The 22377-nt window shown below is 34.9% G+C and overlaps 2 protein-coding genes and 1 long non-coding RNA gene across 4 annotated transcripts; 2 read left to right on the forward strand and 1 right to left on the reverse strand.

Annotated features, from left to right (window-relative positions):
• The first annotated feature begins 7985 nt into the window (after positions 1-7985).
• si:dkey-183i3.5 (uncharacterized protein LOC566445 homolog) lies at positions 7986-12388 on the forward strand. Its single transcript, XM_042710894.1, has 10 exons — positions 7986-8594; positions 8713-8924; positions 9623-9683; positions 9759-9854; positions 9984-10160; positions 10781-10906; positions 10993-11106; positions 11237-11343; positions 11417-11700; positions 12105-12388. The coding sequence occupies exons 1-10, from the start codon at positions 8064-8066 to the stop codon at positions 12122-12124; spliced, it is 1728 nt and encodes a 575-aa protein (XP_042566828.1). The 5' UTR covers positions 7986-8063; the 3' UTR covers positions 12125-12388.
• Positions 12389-14562: 2174 nt separating this feature from the next.
• On the forward strand, positions 14563-16854 carry LOC109108253. Of its 2 annotated transcripts, none has more exons than XR_006153089.1 (9): positions 14563-14748; positions 14889-14931; positions 15030-15304; positions 15558-15586; positions 15722-15760; positions 15861-15891; positions 16081-16124; positions 16392-16451; positions 16749-16854. It is a non-coding gene; the product is annotated as an uncharacterized LOC109108253 (long non-coding RNA). The 2 variants fall into 2 exon arrangements; XR_006153088.1 differs by having other exon boundaries at positions 14566-14748; positions 15725-15760.
• A 1447-nt stretch (positions 16855-18301) lies between these two features.
• Positions 18302-21201, reverse strand: rfc2 (replication factor C (activator 1) 2). The gene is made up of 11 exons (XM_042710895.1): positions 21062-21201; positions 20816-20885; positions 20683-20724; positions 20486-20592; positions 20246-20347; positions 19968-20068; positions 19654-19811; positions 19317-19382; positions 19142-19222; positions 18936-19049; positions 18302-18581 (listed from the first exon to the last, which is right to left on the reverse strand). Exons 1-11 carry the CDS (start codon positions 21169-21171, stop codon positions 18471-18473), a joined length of 1062 nt encoding a protein of 353 aa, XP_042566829.1. The 5' UTR covers positions 21172-21201; the 3' UTR covers positions 18302-18470.
• Between the last annotated feature and the right edge of the window lie 1176 nt (positions 21202-22377).

Genomic DNA, 22377 nt, shown 5'->3' on the forward strand with positions numbered 1-22377 from the left:
ATCCAGTATACTGGACATACATGATGGAGGCATGAAAGGGAATGGCTCATTTCACAGTGGGCTTGTTTTTAATCAGTCTGTGTAGTTTGGACTTGTTTATTCATCTTTGATTCTTATCACCTTTACAGAACAACTGCAGGCAGGCGGTACTCGTAGTGTTGTGGTGGATGTGACAGGCATGCACCTTGATGTATTGTGTTTGTATATGACTGGGCTGCATATATTCTCTTTGTGTTCTGGGTTTGTGTGTGCAGTCATCCATCACAGGCATGAGTTTATTAGGCGCCTTCATCCTGCCTGGAAAGCTATTTCCCTTGGTGCTATTTCTCCCCTCTAATGACTGTTTCAGCACTGAGAAGTATGTAGCCCTTCAGTCATTACTCTGTAGCATTGTGCACCCAGAGCTTAATGTACATGCACATGTTAATGATTATACAAATTCAGATTGCATCTATTGTTTTGCTTAACAAAGAAGGATTGTTAAAGAAATTGCTTACCCCAAAATTGAAAATACTCATAATTTATTCTCACGTCATTCTGAACTTTTGTGCCTTTTTTCTTTGGAAGTTTAGCAGTTCTCCATGCAATAAAAGTGGGTGAAGACCAAAAAAAGACAAAAAAGCAACATTAAAATTACATTAAAAGATGTATGGGCTACCATAATGGTAGTCCATACATCTTGAGCACTATATTACAAGTAAAATAGCACAATAAGCGAAGTCATTATTCACTTAAAATGTTGCTTTGATAAAGCCATGATAACCATTCACATTCATTGTATAGAAGAGACAAGCTCGGACAGTCTGTTATAAATATCTTCTTGTATGTTTCACAGAAAAAAAGGGAAATCACTTGCTCACCAATAAATCCTCTGCAGTGAATCGGTGCCATCAGAATGAAAGTTCAAATATCTGATAAAAACATCAGTCCATCAGTTGACATCTTGTGAAGTGAAAATCTGCATGTTTGTAAGAAACAAATCCTTCAAGGCATTTTAAAAGAACGGTTTTCGACTGTTTTTGTGGATCAGTGCTTGATCTGTGCATATTTCTCTCCCGATTCATGAAAGAAAACTTTTTCATTGGAGAAAGCAATATTATGGATAGAGAGCTTGTTTGAGGTTAAAAACATTTTAATGCTTCATAAGAGTTTTAATTAATAGGAATGGAGTTGTATGGATTTCTTGTGGATTATTGTGATGTTTTTATCAGCTGTTTTGACTTTCAATCTGACGGCACCCATTCACTGCAGATTATCCATTGGTGAGCAAGTGATGTAATGCTAAACTTATCAGAATCATTTCCAAAGAAACAACCAAAATGTACATCTCTGATGTTCTGAGAGAGTCCATTTTCAGCAAATTTTCATTCTTAAGTGAATTATTCCTTTAAGGCTAAAGGAAGCAAAAGTGATGGGTAGTATTTTATGGGTATCTCCAGTACACCTTAAAGATGAAGCTACAATGTAGTTGAGAAGATTCCATGCTAGTTGATGTCTCTAGCTTGATGTTACCGTGGCTCCTCTGTCATAAAGAATGGATCAACTGCAGTGCCTTTTGGGAAAGGATGAGATGTGCCATGTTGTCATTAGCGATGGAAAAGCTTAGATTTATTACATCTGGTGTCTCTGATCTGGTGTAAGAGAGCAGCTCCAGCGCTACTGATATTATTATCCAAAACAAATAATTAACCACAACCTAGAGGTAATGAGATGCCCAAGGCGCTGTTTATCTCTTATACTCCCTGGATCATAGCTTTCTATTTCCCCATGGTGACAGTATTTTTGAAAATTATAAGGAATATGAGAATTAAATTGCCCATTTTTTACTTGTATAATGTATATAGTGGCTGGGGTGAATGGGTTAACATCTAATTATAATGTATTGGGAGGTCATTGCCAAGTGGTTGAATTGCTTATTGGCTCTTGTTCCAGGTGAAGATTATAAGGCAATTTAGCTCTAGTTTCAAGATGTGTCTAGGGCTGTCTGACCTGTGAAGAAACGGTGAAAGCTGTCACTTGACTTCAGATAAGGTAGGCATGACCACTAGAGAAGAAATGCCTGACAATCACAGGACCATTTTGGGTTTAAAGGTTAGCATCTTTACCTTGCTTGAGGTTACAGATTATAAGAACAACTTTTCAAAGTTTCTTCCTGTGTCAAAGAAGAGACCCAGTGTGGACAGTGAAGAGCCTGAGGTACAGATTAGATTCCATTAAACAGTCATCAGCATATCTCTATTCATAATATTGATTTCTGCAGTGAATAAGTAGTCTTGTCTGAATCAGGAGAGAAATATGCACAGATCTAGCACCATTTCCAAACTATGGTTCCAAACTATTCCAAACTACCACCAGTTCTAAACTAATATATTGGTGGGTTTCGATGGGAGAGAACAACATGTGATGTACTTTTTAATTTTACAAAGCTTCATTAAAGATTATGGAATCGTATTTTGGCCAGGAGCAACGGTTTAAAGTTAAAATGACTTGATGGATTTGTTTCTTACACAAACAGCTTTTAATGTCTTTTCATGTTATTTGATGAATTGGAGTTGTGTCGATTTCTTGTGGGATTATTGTGATGTTTCTATAAGGCGGTTTGGATTCTCATTCTGATGGAACTCATTCACTGCAGAGAGGATCCACTGGTGAGCAAGTGATATACTGTAATGCTAAATTTCCCCAAATCTGTTCTGATGAAGAAACAAAAAATCATATCTTGTATCTTTACCTGAGGATAAATAGTCGTCCCTGTTAAAATCAATTTTGATTATTTAAAACCTGGTCTTTGTTGAAAATTATTTTATTCTAGTAAACAATTGTAGTGTCGAGAAGGCTAGCCATGAAGGCTAGGTTATACTAGGCTAGCAATGAAATGTAAACTGTCAGCCCAGTGACAGTATATCACTATGAAATTTCTTGGATATTCTTTGTCTGATACAATTTTTTAAACCCTAAAGAAATTTACACTAAAATTACCTATTCAAAAGGAAAATGCATCGTGATGTATGCACGCATGCAATTTACAGCTAAAGTATATTTTCAGCACTGGACAGCACCTTCTCTCTAGCTGGTCTTTCTGGGGATTTGTTATTGTTGGCTGTTGTCTCATTTACATGCATCTCCACCCGATTCCTCTCAGTGAAGTTTTTACTGGAGCACTTCATTGATTCACTAGCCTTTGGTGCTCCAAATGTTCCTTCTCACGGGGTTTATTTGGCCGAGTGAGCAGTCCGAAGCTCATGCGTCATTAAAAATAAATGGCGAAAAATGATAGGGGAGCACGCACTGAATCGCGAGATTAATGAGAACGCTCTCTTGGGCTACTGTTACGTGAAGTCTGAATTGAACAACTCTTATACACACTTAAAAGGCAAATTTAAGACATTTTACCAGACTGCCAGAGGTATCACTTAAGTAAACTGTGGTTATTCTTAAACGTGAATGAAAGAGATTTTCAATCGGGCGCGCACTGGGAGTCTGACAGAACGGCTTTCTGAGGTAAGGCACTTTTGACAAATTACAAAATAAACAATAAACATTAAAATTTCACATTATACATTATAGCACCTTAAATCACTAAAGATTGTTGAAACAAAAACAAAAAAACTTTGACATTATATTCCAATAAAGTTCTATAATCGTGTTGACTATATTCTTAAAACGTGGCAAGGGGACTTGCTTATAACGTCATAATGTTTTGCAACGCTGTAAAAAATATGTACTAAAAAAAAAACAACACATGTATTATACAGCGCTAACAAAAAAACAAAAACATTACCAACAAAAAGAAGTTTCGCATCGCAGAATACGTAATGAATACAGGCTACGTCAGAGACTGTGGGAAGTCATCTTTCCAAACCAACACCTTTCTTCCACACCAATTCAGTGAACGGGACCGGGCTGTTACATCAGGTACGGATAAAACATTTAAGTAGCTCATCTTATTTCCGGAAGGAAATTTAGTTGTCTATTAAGTAAAAAAAAAATCGGATTTCAAGTTTGAAACATCCTCATTTTTCTCCTTTTTGAATTATTTTCAGGGCTGTCATAAGAGATGGCTAACTGGCTGACATAAATCCAACGACTAACGGATATTTCTAATCAGTTCTCTTGGAATTGTGAAGCTGAATTCACGGATTGTGAATAATGAAGACGTCTGAGATTACGTGGGGCGCTTTTAACGGAGCGACCGAGACTAACGGGACGCGCGCGGAGAAAGTTCAGCACGTGCTCCAGCCCTTCTCATCCACTGTGGCGCTTCTGGTGCTGGGAATGGTCATTATAGGGGTCATATTACTGTCACTGACCACCTACCACTTTCGCAAAAGCAAGATGAAGAAGAGGAAGATGCTGAGGGCACAGGAGGAATATGAGCGGGATAACTGTGGCTCCTCTATCCCGGAAAGAGTGAAGCCCGCGCTGAGCCGCTCCGTGGTCGCTCGCCCCGCTCCACCGCGACATCCGCCGACAAACACTGACGCTAAACACCGCGACGGAGTCGTTTTGGAAGGAGTTACAGGCTCCTCGCAACGGGACGAATGAGGTCTTTCTCATTTCTGTGTCTTTGTAAATATGTAAGATGAGCAGGCATCTGTAATCGCTTTGTCTACATTGGGAGATGCGACTGGACTTTCCTAAAATCATCGTATGGTGGACTTTACACAGTATCTGAATAATGACTGTCCTTTAATTTAAGAACAGCTGAGTTGAATGCATTATAAATGGAAATCAATGGATGGTGAAACACAACAGTGGGCCAGTGCTTGAAAAGAATCTTGATTTGGGATTCTCTCTAGATGCTGTCCAAGGTGCTGATTGTTACTCTGTACTACTTTAACCCATTTAATCCCTCAAATTACATGCACTTTTGAGTTGGAATGGTTTTAAACGAGTAGTTGAGGTGTTTTTCTTGCAATAAATGAAACTGCAGACTGTCTTGATTTCATGTGAACATTTTTACATGGCTGATGTAATTGTCACATGACCTCTGGTTTAATTCCATGATAAAATTTAAAATGACCTGTTATTAATGTAAGATTTAGATTGCTCTTTTGAGAGGGTCACGTTTTTGCCCCCTGGGAAAACAAGAGTCCCTTTTGAATAGTTAACTGATTTGAATCGCATCATAGTAGTGTACATATCAAGGTATTGTTACTTTAATGAAATACAAAGTAATATTAATTCATTTTTACATTTTCCCTTTTTCCAAAACTACCCGATAAAATATATGACTTTTTTAAATATTAAAATAAAATGTTAAAATGTTATTTTATTGTTTGCAACTATTTTTTTGCAATGCCAACATTTGGGAATTGTATTTACATGCATGCTGTTCATTGGGCTATTCAAGGAGTGTAATACAGAATTTAGGATTAAATGGGTTAACTTTCTCTAATCAGGAGGGGAATGAAGTAAGAAATCAAAAAAAAAAAAGTTCCTTAATTGCAATTAATGTTCCATGAAGAACCATAAAACCTTTCTGTTCCACAAAAGGTTCTTTATGGTGTAAAAAGGTTCTTTAGATTATTAAAATGTCCTTCACACTGTAAAAACATAAAATTTTTGGTTTTGGGGAACCAAAAATGGTTCTTCAGTGGCATCACTGCAAAACCCCCCTTTTTGAAACCTTTATTTTTAAGAGTGTGGAACGTTACTATTTTATGGTTAAAATAGTAATTATTATTATCAGACTGTATATTTATTTGTAATTGAGGTGAAACAATATTACAGAGCTTAGACAAGAGGTCAGTCAACTTTCGGTTTAACCTATGCACTTGATTTTGCCACATCCATAACCAAGCATTCAGCAGAACCATGTACTAATCATACCAATAATAAAGCACATTGATCTAAAGGATCATTGGTTAGATGTTTCTTTCAGATTTATACCTCTGATTCTTTTATGTTATTAAAACATGTACTCTAATGGTTGTGATGACTTACATGTAAATAATAAAGCTTATTTGACTACACATCCAGCAGATGAATTGAACATTGTTGTATTTTGCCACATTTTTTATGGGATCTTATACACAATGTTTGTGCAAGACTATTTTCTGTATTTCTGGAGTCTTCTGTATCAGTGAGCACATGCTTGGACACTCATGAAAGCCTTTGTTTTTCCTCTGGCAAAGTTTCAGTGCATAATCCATGCCAAACTGCAGATCATCTCATAATCATTTGCATCTTGTTAATTGGAAAGCATGACAGAGCACAGTTTAAGACCATTTCCAGACAGAAATCTGCTCTTTTCTTAATAGTCTGGGTGTTATCTTTAAATGAGATCACACTGAACCAATAATTAATCATTTATAAAAGAATTAATCATCACAAATAATCTAATATTTCATCAGTTATCTCAGAATTATAGTTTTCCAATACAATAACCTTATAATACTGGTGAAACAATGATTAAAAAAGAGGCTGATTTTCCATCTCAGCTGACTATGTCCAAAGATATAAAAGCATGGAATCTCCTGGATGCTGTATCAGGGTCAGGACAATAACTTTTCATGTCTTACACAGCTGACTCTAGCATATGCATTTTGTTGTTAAAAGAGACTGGGTCTTATTGTAACTGTTTATTTAAAAAAAAAAAAAAAATTAAATAAAGAAATTCCTGGAACTAAGGTAAACTGTCAGCAATTTACCATGATACAGCTAAACTGATTAAGTAACAGTTAAAATATAGCGTGACCCAGCATTACACTCTGGAAGCTGTTACAGCACGCTGCATACCTGTCAGCAATTTTGCAGTAACTCCAATTTACCCTTTGGGTTAAAAAAATACATTTCACCTGCCTCTCACTGTCACAGCCATCTTGATTTATGACAGGTTCCTTACAGGCTTGTCAGCTCAGTAACAATATCTCCTGTTCTTGCTTGAATAAAACTAAACAAAAAGTTGCATGAAAAAGATCAAAAGAAACAGAAAAAAAGTTACAAAAAATACACATGAAATCCTGAACGCATGAAATTGATCAAAAGTGACAGTAAAGATGTTTGTAATGTTGCACAGGAAATCCTGATCTTTTCAAGTTTCTATCAAAGAATCCTGAAAAAAAAAGTACAAAAAAATACAAAAAAACACAAACCATCACAACATTTACCAACAAATAATAAAAATGAGACTAAACAATAATAAAACAAAACAATAAAAAAATAAAAATGTCATATGACACCCTTTCATATGATACTCTATTTAAACATACACAAACAAGGATGCATTAAAATGATCAAGTGACAATAAATGCATTTATAATATTGCATGTCATTAATGTCCCCATTATGTTAATACACCACATCAAACAAAACAAAATTTCCCAGTTTTCAAAACGTCCAGTTTTTTAAACTGTAAAAGACATTTTATTTGGACTATACTAGAGACAACATTAATCCAACATTCCATTTAATCTTTTTGCAAACATTATGGAAATGTTACTTTGGAATGTTCTCTGAACCACCATTAGATGAACATCCAACTAAAAGGTTTCAGAGAAACGTTCAATGAAAGATGTATAAATAATGTTGTTGTGCTATTGTTTTTAGTACGGTATTAAATACTAGATAAGTCTGAATGAGCATTTCATGAATGTTAATTAAAGAATATTTGAAGAATGTTGCTTAACTGCTTACAAAAAACTCCTCTCAAAACATACAACAACAAAAACACAAAACTGTTTTGAACACTGACAACAACAACTACAACAATAATAAGAAGTAGACTATACATTAATATAAAATGAGTTTGAAAATTCCAGTCATATTATACTCTTCTTTAAATGTGCACACAGTTGCTGCAGGGTTTGTATTTCTCTCAATCCCACATACCAAGGCTGTTAAATTACCTCAGACATGTTGGAGAGAAATCAGTGCCTGAAGGGGGACGCTCACCTGTCTGTCTGTTGGAACATATGACATTCACCAACAACAGCTATAGTGAACTTTTCTGGGCGGCCTTTCAAGGAGCTGGGTATTTAAAGAACAAACTGTGATCAAGGCATCCTGACTGAGCACCAGGACTCCTCGGCAAAGACCTGGACCCCAGCTCTGAGTGCAGAATGACAGAGTCAAGCTTGCATATCAGTGGGGGAGCCGTCAGATTTGGAGCCACCTATGGAGGCAACCGTCTGTTCTCCGGAGCCAGGGGCAGTGGAGGTGTTAGCTCGGCTCTGTCCCGTTCACTTGGCTTGGCGAGAGGGGGTGGAGCAGGAGCTGGTCTCGGGCTGGGAGGAGGTTTGGGTGTAGGTTTTGGGGCTGGAGCTGGTGCAGGAGCAGGACTGGGCCTCGGCGGCAGTGCTCTTGCTCTCGGTGGAGGCTTTGGCCTGGGAGCCGGCGGTGCCAGAGCAGCAGGGATCAGGGCTGGTGTGGCTCCGCTGAGAGCCCATCTAGGGGGCCGAGTATTTAAAATCGGAGGCTATGGTTTCAACCCATCCTTCATCAGCTCTAACACTACAGTGGACGCGGGTACCGCTCCAATGCCCAGAATCGACCCAACACTCCCATCACTGGACACAGTGCAGGTCATACGCATGAAAGAAAAGGAGGAGCTGCAGGCCCTCAATGATAAATTTGCATCTTTCATTGATAAGGTGGGTTTTTACAAATATCATGCTATGTCAGATTAACATATAATCAGTAAATAGAAAATACTTTATTGAATGCTTTTACAAATAAGGTTCTAATGACTATAACATTTTTGTTTCACAGGCCAGGTCTCTGGAGCAGCACAATGCAGTACTAAAAGCCAAAATTTCCATGTTTACTAACCCAGAGCAGGGTGGACCTGCCAGCACTTCCATCCTTCTGACCTCTGCCATCGGAACGTATAAATCCCAGATCGACAGCCTCACTTCTACTAAAGAGGCCATCATTGCTGAGATTGAGCACTATAAAGGCATTATTGAGGATGTTCAGGCCAGGTGAGTCCATAGAATATTTGAAGAAACGTACATTCAAGAATTAAAAAAACATATATATTTTTAAAAATATACAATTCAAATGTTTGGGGTTAGTAAGATTTTTAAGTATGTCTTAAATTATTACAGTAAAGATATTTATAATTTTGCAAAGGATATGCCGTTCTTGCTTTCTATTCATCAAAGAATTCTGAAAACAACATCAAAACAAAAAACAGTTTCCACAAAAATATTAAGCAGCACAACTGTTTTCAACATTCATAATAATAATATTTTTTTCTCAAGCACCAAGTCAGCATACCAACCCCAAACTTTTGAAAGCTAGTTTAAAATATTGCATTAAAGAAACCTCATTTTTAGAAGCCTCTTTATCTTTCAATAAAATTTTTCATTACATTTGAGTACACATTTGTAATTATATTCCACTTAACTGCTGCTCAACGATATTAGTTCTGCCTTCTTATTGGCACTTTGTGGTTTGATTTTAATACTCGACATGAATAGTGCTCATCTGTATTGCCAAAGTAATTGTACAAATGAGTATGTGAAGGCATTTAAACTTTCTCAAATTGGTCTTGATATCTCTGACCACCTGCTTAGGTGATTGTCACATGTAAAATATATCCTTTGGGTAAGAAAGGACCAGACAAGAGGACAATTACTGATGTACCTGCACATTCTCTCCTTCTTTATTGTCTCAGGTATGATGAGGAAACTGCTCAAACCAAAACTCTGGAGCTTGACTGGACTGCGCTGAAAGAGGTACAAAACATACATCATCAGGACGGTACTTTATGGCTTACAAACGAATGAATCTCATGAATTCTCCTCCATTAGGAAGTGGATAATCTATACCTTACCATCTTTGAGTTGCAAACCAGCATCGGTGGTTTGGAGGATCAGATTGCTCTCTCCAAGCAGGTGTATGACGCTGTGAGTCTGCAGGATTCCTCTATGCCTCCATTTACTTCAACATGCCTTTGTTTATTACAGTAGTGTTCAAATGGATCATTCATTTCTCATTGACCTTAGCTTGTTTATGTCTATCTGCATGTGTGTTAGAAAGTGAAAGAGGTGAGAAACATTGTGACTGGTGGTGTGAAGTCAGCAGTGTCTATCTCAGTGGATAACGCAGCCCAAGCACAGGATCTGACCTCAGCGCTGACTGAAGTCAAAGCTCACTATGAAGCCCTGGCTCAACGCAGCAAGCAGGACGCCCTCCTCTCAGTGCAGGACAGTGTATGAAACCTTTGCTCTTTAATATGCAAGCTTTAGAATATTCGGTACTGTACAGCAGTAGCACAACAAGGTTGCATATAACATTAGTTAATAATTAACAATATTTAATGATAACATTTATTAATATTTAAATAGATTTATAATGAGGTTATATAAAATATAGTATTTAAATGATATCATATATATTTAAATTGTATATATATATATATATCTATATATATATATATAAATCATATATATATATATGTGTTGTGGTTAAAAAGATTAACAATGTTGTTCTAATTAAATAATATAACATAAAAATGCTATTATATTAGAATGTATTAGATATAATATAAAATAAAATAAACCGAGATTCAATTATTAAAAACATAAAGAACCTTGTTGTAATGTGATGCTAAATATTAATATGTACAATATTAGAATTTTTTTTGATGATAATGCATGAGCATTTTGCTGATTATAAAACATTAGAATTTTTTTTGATGATAATGCATGAGTTTCGATTCATCTTTTATGAACTGTCTCCCCCAAGTGGCGAGTCCTTGTATTGCAGCTCCAGTAGCCTCACCACACGTCTTGGGCAAGGCTAAGGTCATTTCTCTTTTTTGGCTATATAGCTTTCCATGATGTCTGTATCCTCTCACCCCACTTCTCAAACACTCACCTCAGCCAAGGAAGAGCTCAGGGTTTACAAACTACAGATTGACTCTGTGCAGAGGGAGATCGAGAGGCTCAAATCTCTGGTAAGCACTTACTATGCTGTCAAAAAGGGTTTAAACCCCTTAGATTAAAAGTTCCTGTGAATAACCCATGTCCTTTCCATTGACAGAACTTGCAGTTGGAGTCTCAGGTGGAGGAGGCAGAAGTTCACTCCAGCTCCCACACAGAAACATACCAGGATCAGGTTCTTACTCTTAAATCCCAGCTTGATGATCTCAGAAAGGTAATATATAACTCAATTAAGACAAAATGATAAACACTGTTAATTATTAAGTTGTTAATTTTAATGAATAAAAAGTGAAATAACATAGGTTGTCACTCAGTCTTAGAATCTAAATGGGTTTTTTCTTCAGCAAATTGCTCATTACGGTCAAGAATATCAGGAGCTTCTCGCCAGCAAGATGTCGCTGGATGTTGAAATCACAGCCTATAAGAAACTCCTGGACAGTGAAGAGAACAGGTGAGGAGGTTTAACATGAGTAGATGAGATTTTGTTCACTCAACAATCACATTGTTTCTGTCTTGTGGACCAGGTTGAAATCTGGAGGTGGTGTCACGGTGCACATGTCTAAGACTGTAGTCGGAGGAGGAGCAGCGGCTGGAGGAGGAGGTCTAGGCCTGGGTGCAGGAGGTGCAGGCTTGGGTGGAGGTGCCGGTCTAGGTCTTGGAGGTGGATTTGGGCTGGGCGGAGGCCTAGGAGGTGGTCTTGGGGGTCTAGGACTGGGACTCGGTGGAGGACTGGGCTTTGGAGCAGGTGCAGGAAGTTCCTTCAGCGCAGGGAGCAGTTACATGTCCTCCAGCCTGAGCAGCAGTGCCTGTAAGTGCTTTCATACACATACACGTGCAGACTGTTCACTCCTGAAGTCTGAGGCCAAAAACTGATTTTTAAAGTTTAATTGAAAGCTGTAAATAAAAGAAGGTTCCTGAACATTATGAATATTTTGAAACAAAGAAGGGAAAATGAGTGATGTATTAATGATCCGTTTTAGTGTTAGTCACTAATTAAATTATAATATTAATAAGAAAGAAAGAAAGAAAGATATACGTGATCATATAAACATTTGTATTAAAATAGAAAAACAATTTCACTAGTGCTTTCAGACTTTAGGAGTACCACTTACATACTGTTCATCACTGTATCAGAGCTTAAATGGTAAAAATGACGTTCATGATGAAATGTCATGTTCGCTTGTAGTCACACTTTCCATTGTTTTCACTCAGTGTCATCCACTGTTTACTGAAGATTCACAACCTCCACTCTTCAAGCCACAACAGAATGCTGAGCTTCCACATATGGGTCAGCGAGGACGCTTCATGAAGTTCACCCCCCATAAGTTCACACATTATTACCGCACCATCATGTTCATTTAAAATAAAATGATGCTCGATGAGGCTCCAAATTCTGTAGTATTTTGAAAACCAGATCAAAATGTCTGTATTGGATTTCCATGCATCACTTCCTGCTACAACAATAATAAAAAATAAAAATTTTGGTTATTAATGAGGAAAAACACAGTGGTCTTCGATCTTTCCATGTGATAACGTCAATCACATGTCAGTTCTAATAATGATAAATTAAATTGACATCATATAATAACGATAAAGTGTGTCTTTTAAAAATTTAATATGCAAAAATATATAACATTTCCATGTAATATATATATATATATATATATATATTCCATATATATATATATATATATATATATATATATATTAGATTATTTTTTTTTTTTTTTTTTTTTTTTAAGTTGGTAACATTTTGCAATAAAGTCCCATTAGTTAATGTTAATAAATGCATCAACTAATGTTAAGTAACCATGAACAAAACATTTGTTACAGTATTTATTCTTTTTTGTTTACATTAGTTCAATTTTAGTTCAGGTTAGCTCAGGCCCATTAAATAATATAAGCAGGTACAACTTTTAATTTGAGTAATAGATTAGTACATTTTGAAATTAACATTACCTCAGATTAATAAATGCTTTTAAAAACCTTTTCTTATTGTCAGTTCTATGTTAACTAATGTAGTTAAATAATGTTAATAAATGGAAATTTATTGTAAAATTTTACCAAAATATCTACAGATATAAATAAATATAAATAATATTTTCTACATATTGTGAAATAAATATACTCTATACAAATATATCTCAATTTCAGTTTTATTTATAAAGCACAATTCCAACAACAGTTAAAAAAAGCACAACAGACCAACAATCTGCACAACAAACTACAATAAAATATTAAAAAAACAAATAAAACCCAACATAAGACATAAAAGATGTAAAACAGGGGATTAAAAAAAACCAAGCAATAGAGAACATCACAGGAGAAAAGATACGTTCTGTTCCAAAGTTTAGGTGCGGCTACTGTGAAAGCTCGATCACCTCTAGATTTGAACACTAACACACATGTAAGCTGTGGCTTAAAAAGTATCTTACATGTGCACTATTTTATATTTAGTTTGAAAAAAGTTCATATATTGCATACAATATTACATGGACTTTTAATGAATTGAATTACAACGTAACAATTAATCTTATAACACTCTTAGCATAACATTATTAAGTATATCTCAAAATGAAGATCCTTGTCAACTGTTTTGTATACCATTGTTGTAGTAAGAAAACAATCTTACAAAACGCATAAAAAGTGGAAAAAACATACCCACACACCACCTACAGACTCAGAAGCCAAATGTCATAAACCCTAAATAATGAAACATCATTCACACATTTAAATGCTAAGTCTTGCAACCATTAACTAGCCTTCATTAGCTTCAATAGACCCTCCAGCGTATAAAATCAGTCTCTAAGAGTTCATGTCTGAAAGACTCAGCCTTTGATTTTCTCTTTGAAATCACATTCTGCTGTATTTGAAGAAACAACAACCAGGTTCTACATGCTACTGATTGCAACAGTTTGTCACCTAATGCTTATGACGGGGCTGCATTTCAAAGGTTTGACATTTTGTATGACAGTGAACACACATGTAGCGAGCAGACTTTGAAGCGGGAGTTTTTACCTCTATGTGTCTTATGTGTTGCTGTGGGTTTGTGGGGGTCTCGTCTTGGTGTCCGGCATGGTGCTGCACGGATGTGGTTACATTCAGTTTGAAACAGGAAACACACAGGTTCAGACTGCTCTCATTAATACCTCATATGAATTCAGACAACTTCAACCAAATAAAAGAAAAAGATGAATTACTCGTTAAAGGTAACGGCTCACTTACTAATACTCTTCATAATTACTATCACTATGATTGATAGAAAACTGTGCAACTTGTATGAATTGCTTAGGCTTTTTAATATGTAATATGGGGGAATTCTTAACATTAAATGACCTGATATGAATTAAAAAGGAAGAAATAAAAAAAAATAACTTTTGATGTTAACATCTTGCATCCTGTTGTTCAGTTACCTGATGATGAAAAAAGAAGGTTTTTCAAACACTGAGACATGACATGGTGCTTCATCGAACACTATCACGTTGAATCATCTTGCGTATTAATAATCTTATCTCGTGCACTAACACATTGTTCAAATCTGTAATAGCGGTTATAAATATATAACATTCTGCAAATAGATAACATACTCCAATATATATAAAAATACATATATATGATATACACACAAAAATATAAACATATATATATATATATATATATACACACTAAACTGTAAACCTCTGAAAGTGTCAAATTAGATAGAAGAGAATTTATATTTTCTAAGGAAATCTTTTGAATCTTATTGTTCAAGGTATGATTGACGTCCAAAGCCAACAAGGAGTTCTCCTTGCCATCATTTCTTTGACCTGCCTTGGTTGTGTTTATGGTCTCTGTCTGTGCTGCAGAAAGAAATCTTGTAAGTAGTCTGACATCACAACACTTTCAGCTCTCAAAAAATGCTGTTTGTTTTTCTCAGCTGTGGCTTAAAAAGTCTTAATTGTGCCCTATACATATATTTGCCTTTGTCGTCTAATGTTGCTGTATTTTTATTTTGAGCTATGCGACAAGAGGACAATGACCTGTATGACCAAGATGATTTGTAAGAAAAAATTTTTTATATACTTATAAATGTTAATTAATAACAATTAATCAATTACTTTATATATTTATACAATTGTTATTATTTTTTGTTTTCAGCAATCAGGACGGTAAATTTACTGATTGCAGAAAACCTACAACAGGTATTTAAACATTCCGAGGGGAAAATGCATCTCATTTTAGACTTAGATTTAGTGTCAGTGTTTTACCTTCAGAATGCAAAACTATTACTTTCACACACATTTTCTGTCAGAGGAAAGCAGAAATTCAAAATGTGCTCATCATTAGCCAAGAATGCGATTTTATTCATATCATGTCTATTTTTTTTTTTTAGCCCTAAGACCAAACCAAAGAGAGATGCCTTCAACATCAAGGTGAGATCTTTTTAGCTGTAGTCAGTGCAGCAACTTGCTGTTTATTTAGTGTTATTACTGTTATAGTCATGTCCACTTTAAACTTTATCTTATATATCATATTATTTTGGGTGAGGGGAACTGTTTTTGTACACAACTGAAAGCATTCAGAGGCTGTAATGATTAACTGAATAAAATGAACTGCCGTCTTTGCTTAATAATCATGAATGAAAGATCAAAATGAAGGAAATTGTGATCAATTTTATTTTCACAGGCTGTCAACGATGAACAGGCTTGTCAATAGTAAGAATTTTTCTTTTTACATTTGCAATGTTTAAACTGTTATCACTGTGGTACCGATTTAAGATGTATTTTTCTAAAATGATATTTAGTATTTTTAATGATTTATTTCTTTATTTCGTTTGGACTGTTTCCAAGCAGGTGACATCCACTGGAGTTATCAAAACCTTCCAGATGGTACGAGTCACCGATATTGCAGTCGTAAGATGTTACTTTTGATGAAAGCCATTTTTAAATACAAACTAACCTACAGTAATGCATCTTTTTGTTTCCACAGTAAAAAATGGCATCATGGAACCAACATATGTGTGAGTCTTGTTTTTCATATGATTACCATACATGAGGAAAACAAGTCTACAAGATACTAATCACTGACTTAGATTACAAAATTTGATTACAACTTGGCTTGAACTTTGATTATAAAAGCTAAGTGTTTTAAAGATTATTCTACATTCTGCATCTGATACGCATATTGTTTTTTACATTTTTTTTAATAGGGACCCAATTCCAAATTCAATTTATGCAAACGATGATGACACAGGTAAATGTGTGCTGATAATTGTCATTGTCTAATGCAACCATTTCACACGGTTCACTCTCTTCAGATGTTCACAGGAAAAAATGAGGTCAAGTGACACATTTTAAACTGAGTACCAAGAAACCTGTAAACATTTCATAAACCTGTAGATGATAAATGCAGAGTGTCTATTTCAAAAGCTGCTCACCATTACTGGTGCGATTTACTGCATACATGAACAAGATGCTTAAAACAGTTCTTTTAAAGAAATTTTTCATTCACATTCCCTAGAAGGAGATCCAGGAACATACGAGAATATTTTTCCAACAAAAAAAGTGCAACATGACTCAGGTTGGTGTTTTCAGTAATTCTCATATCTATAATTAGTTTAGAAAATTACATTTGGTACCTCTTTATAGCTTTCATCAATAACATGAAAAAAATCACTATATAACAAAGTTGAGTTACAATATATAAATTATATAAATTGTAGGACAATTTTTCTCTTTTTTTTTACATTTAAAAAAAGATTTAAAACATATATACATTTGAGATTGAGAGCGATTTGGGATTTTAACTTTTTTACTTTATATGATTTTTATAAAAACGTTCCTTTGCTTATTATTGTGTTTGATAATGTTTCTGCAGATAGCTGTAATTATGTAAACTGGGACATTGCAAATGAGGATGGTAATATATTCATTATTAAACCAATAGCATTGATAAAACAAATCACAAATGAACCATTATACAAATCAGAACAACATTATATTCCACCCTAATACATATTAACCATTTTTTTATAACCATATGACACAGTGAAAAGGAATGATATATATTTTTTTTTTGTATCAGAATTCCAAGACTTTTTTTGATTTTCACATTTTGATCTTAGTGGCATTTAATGTTATTTAATTAAAGTGTTAAAAAGTGTACTACTTGACCTTTTGAAGTAGTCAAATAAGATTAAGTGTGGATGTGCGTAGTCATCTCTGCTGATCAATAAACAATGATTTAATTAACCGTCAATGAATGCATAAATGCTATGAACTATGAGACGTCTAAAATATTTTACGCAACAAAGGCACAAACATGAGGGCTACACATAAAGAGCTGTACAATGAAGATTTTAAGCCAGTTTCATAGAGGTGTGACAAATGAGTCAGATGACTAAACCTGCCCCTTTTATCACAAGTGAGTGAAAAAGCTATCGGGGTGAGAAGCAGCTTTAAGTGGGAGAACGTTATATACAAATAAGCATAAGGTGTAATTTGGTGTCTGCATCTGCTCTTGATAATGCTTTCCCCTCTGGCTCTAAAATGGTCATTGGCATCACTAGGTTGAAATCGAAACCTCTAGAACGGTCACTTTTTCTGCCATACTATATCTGACATATACAAAATGGAATTTGATTGTTGGAATGAACTTAATTGTGTGTGTTAAATTGGGCTGTTAGAACTGCCTCAAATTCTCATTAGGTAAATGGCATTAGTTTTACTATGCCAGGTACTTTGATACCAAAAACAGGCCATCACTCACAAACACCAGAAGGATTTTGTACATTTTTATTAATGCAATTTGTCATTTTTACAATTATGATTTTTTTTCTTTTCCCAAAATATAAAAAATCTTAGTACATGTTGTGGAGATTAAAGGGGTCATATGATGTGATTTCAAGTTTTCCTTTCTCTTTGGAGTGTTACAAGCTCTTGGTGAATAAATAAGATCTGTGAAGTTGCAAAGACTAAAGTCTCAAATCCAAAGAGATATTCTTTATAAAAGTTAACACTCGTCTACATGTAGTTGCTGCAAGCCCAATGTACACTCCTTCGTAGAATCCGCCTGGCACACCGTTCTTAAGCCGTTGGCCTCTGCTCACTCAAGGCTGTGGTGTGTGATGTTGGTCCATTGAGAAAGCAAAACTACTTTGTTTTTACATTCCAAAAGAAAAATAGACTAGAAATCATGTTTATATCACGTTTATAATGGGTTTTATGTTTATGTCTCATTACTCCGGCCAGACAGGGCATCACAATATGTTAAGGGGCGTAACATTTCCGTCTCACCCAACACGCATTAGGCAAATCACAACCAACCACAAAGCACTGGACAACTGGCACATCGATCACAGCACACCTCGCTTTTCAGAGAGATGAGCCTTGTGAAAATCGACGTGTTTCAGAAGGCGGGGCATAGAGGAGAAACAATAATGTGCAGTATGTGGAAAAATGTGTTTTTTTTTTACCTTAATCCACATAAACACATTTCATTACACCAAATACACAAAATAATGTTCTTTTTAGCAGCATCATATGACCCCTTTAAGAACAATGAGGCTGAAGTGTGATCATTTGATAACATCTCTTGTCTTTAGCTTGCATCAGGTGCAGCTGTCTTACTGCACAGGCGACCCAACAGTCCAGCCATCTGTAACAGAGAGTTCACCCCTTCTGCCACTTTCATATGCGTGTAGCCAATTTCCTGGGGATTCAAATGTCCAGTTCAAGTGTGATTAAAATAAACATGGTTTCTAAACATCATTTCTTGTTTTTAATCAAGTAATTTTCCCCACATTACAACACTTATGTCATAACATTAAAAAAGCTAATTTATTTTACATAGAGCAGGTCACCTCATGTGGGCTGAAATGTTGAGAACAGATAACAATGACTGTTTTATCTCTGTAAAATCACTCATATATGATACTTTCACATCGAAAGGTGAAAACATTTGTGTGATGCTGCCTCTATTGTGTTAGATTTCATTGCAATATATAGAAAAAGCTTAAAGCAAATGTAAATGCTTCTTAGCATTTACTAGAAGGGCAATACACACCTTAATAAATTCCAGCTTCAAATATTCAGCCATCTGAAAGGTCTTACACACTCTAAAGATGTTTCCAATAATGTCCTCTGGAGAGTATCCGAGTGACCAAAGCTGCTCAATAATCTGTAGAAAGACACATCATTTCTGTCTTACCCAGCACCTGCCATTTCTGAAACTGATCCTGAATATTTTCTAGGGCAAATGTTTAGTGGTACCTTGTAGGCTTCATCAATGTTGGCGTTGACACAGTGCTCCAGCATGCTTTTAACCAGCAGAGGATGTGGCTCATCACACACCTGCAGAAGCAACACTGTTGGTACTTCACCAATAAAATCCATAATACTTAAACTACAACTAATCAATAGACAAATAAAATGTATCCAAAAATACCTTAAACACATTTTCACTGTTGATGTAACCAAATCCAGAATTTGTTGACTGCAAGTTATTCAGAGCCTAAATTATAAATATAAAAAAGACAAAAATATAATATAAGGTTAATATTAATAATGTTATTGTACATTGCAATATTAACAATAATAACAACAACAATATTAATAACAACCTTTTTTTTTCCTACCTAATGTTAATTATTAAAATTAAATGAATTAACATATGCAATACATAAATTAACATTTTAGGTAAACAAAATAATATTAAGAATATAAATTATTTGTATTATTGTTCAGAATATACACATAAAAATAGAAGTGATAATTGATCTGACCTGTCTCATGTCCCCTTGAGCGGTGAAGATGATGGCCTCTAGGCCGTCATTGGTGACATGCAAGTTCTCCTGCTCAACCACCTCTGTCAGACGCATCATGATCTGGTCGTCTCTGAGTTTGCTGTAACGCAGCACCGCGCAGCGGGACTGGATGGGCTCTGCAACCAAATGAGAAGATAAACTGAAAGACTTCTGTTTTAGGTGTACGCTGGCATGTACTTCAGTGTTCTAGTTCATTTGAAGCATGTCATCAAAGATTTAAATGTCAATCTAATATAAACAGCATTTTTTGTTTTATGTGCCACGTTGCTCACCTATGATCTTATCTGATGCATTACACGCCAGAGCAAAGCGTGTGGTTTTGGAGTAGATCTCCATGGTTCTTCTAAGAGCCTGCTGGGCTCCATCTGTCATGCTGGTGTAAAAATACAAAAACATATTTGCATGAATTTGCATTTTTAAAATCTACAAATTTAAAACTTTTATAATTTACACATTTTTAAATAAATATTTCTAAAATTAATATGTAAATTAAATTTAAAAAAAAATTAAATAAAAAAATCTAGATTTTTAAGAAAACGATTACTCTTACCTGTCAGCCTCATCCAAGATTATGATCTTGTGGCGACCTTTAGGGAGTGTGACCTTTTGCTGGGCAAACATTTTGATTTTGTTTCTCACAACATCAATTCCACTAAATTGAATAATAGACAATTAAACATTAATTAACAGACATTAACCTAAGAATATAATCATCCAAAACACTGGATGTGCAGAAACCAATTTAATAACACTCATTAGTTGTACAATCCCTTCAGCTTACGTTTCTTACCGGTCATTTGAGGCATTCAACTCAAGCACAGCATCTTTCATGGCTGGACCAAGAAGAGCTCTAGACAAACACAAAATGCTGGTGGTTTTTCCAGTGCCAGGAGGACCCTAAAAACAAACATTATCTCCATTTGAATGCATAGTGACATGTACGTAAATTCAGATGCCACCTGGTTGTGAAAGCATATTTTAACTTACAGCAATGATGATGTTGGGCACATTTCCCTCTCTTGCAAACACCTGCGACAATAACAGGGCAAAAGAGGAAACATTAGTATTTCCAGAACCTTCCTGACCACTTCAGGCAAATCAGTATGTATGTCACACCGACCTCCAGTCTGCTGACAGTTTCCTCATTTCCAACTATTTCATTCAACTTCAGAGGTCTGTATTTTTCAACCCTGGAAATAAAAACACGTTTAAATCACAATTATTCATCACAGTGCGCATGCGGCTGCAGAGAAACGAGCTTGGCAGTTCAGCTTCTGTACACAAATCTGCAGCCTCGCTCTCTTTAGCGACATTAAAGTCATTCAAACACCACAACAGCACGCTTACAAACAGTCACAAACAGTACCATGGTAGTTCATAAGCATTCGTTGATGATTTCGGTGCAGTATCATCCTTTTTAGGCGGTCCTTCGGCTTGACCTTGTTCAATGTCTGCTTCTTTCATGTCAACATCCATGTTGCCTCTGAGTAGCACGTATAACAGCAACCACAGAAACAAAATCATAACTAAAATAAATAAATAACCCTCAAACATAACAAACTGAAATTATAATTCATAGAAGGGGTTCTATAATAAAAAAAACATTCAGTGGAGAAAAACATGGTTATTATTACCATATAGATACTGCATACCCAATAATATGTGAGAAGTGTATTTTGTATAATATACACTTGTAACGCAGGTGTGTCGAAATATTGTGTATATGCACCTTTTGTCAAAATGAAAGTAAATACATTTGTTATTTATTTATTTATTTTCATGTAATGTTTCATCACTGTTCTGGAATGATTTGAGTTCCTATTGTTTTTCTAAACAATAACAAATTTTAGAATCTACTTTCTTATGCTTGTGGCAAAATTTTAATTTCACAAACAAATATTTCTTATGTCTTATGTGAAGTAGAACATTTAATCAAATCACTAAAAATAATTAATAATAAAAACTGTACTTCTTTTTTGAAGCAATATGATAAGATCTTTCATGTACCATAATTGATACCTGTTTTTTCTCCTCTTTCTTTTATTTTGTTCCTTCCTTTTTGGTTTATGTGGGAATGATACATTATGCAAAATTGTTTGTATTTCTGTAATATGTAGCTGGAAATGTTCTAGATTTCCAAAATAACATTGTTATGTTAAAAAACTTTGTATGTGATACTTTGTACCTGCATATTTTGTAATAAAAAATTCTTTATTTTTCTTTATTAAAAAAATAATAATAAAAAAATCTTGATTTAAAAAATATATATATTAATTAAATAATCATATTATTTTAAAAAAAAAATAATAATAAAAATTATTCTGGCACTTAACAAACTGGAATGGAAAATGGAAAAATCTCATAAAAAATAATAAAATAAAATATACTCCTGCTTGAGATAATATGTTAAAATATATATTTTAAATTCTGTATTTTACACCAAAATATTTCTGAATTAACGCAATGTTTGAACAAATTTAACATTGTTTATGAACAAATATTACAAATGATAGACACTGTTTATTTATGAATGAATGAATGAATGAAAAAAATCTTGCTTTTAAGGTTTGTTGGCCAATCCGAAGTTTCTCACAAAAAAAAAAAAAAAAAGAATGGATCAGATTGTCTCTTTGCATCTAAATGTAGGACAATGATCCCTAAAGAGACTGAAACCATGAAGAT

Source organism: Cyprinus carpio, chromosome A21, assembly GCF_018340385.1.
Source record: "Cyprinus carpio isolate SPL01 chromosome A21, ASM1834038v1, whole genome shotgun sequence".
Taxonomy (NCBI): domain Eukaryota; kingdom Metazoa; phylum Chordata; class Actinopteri; order Cypriniformes; family Cyprinidae; genus Cyprinus; species Cyprinus carpio.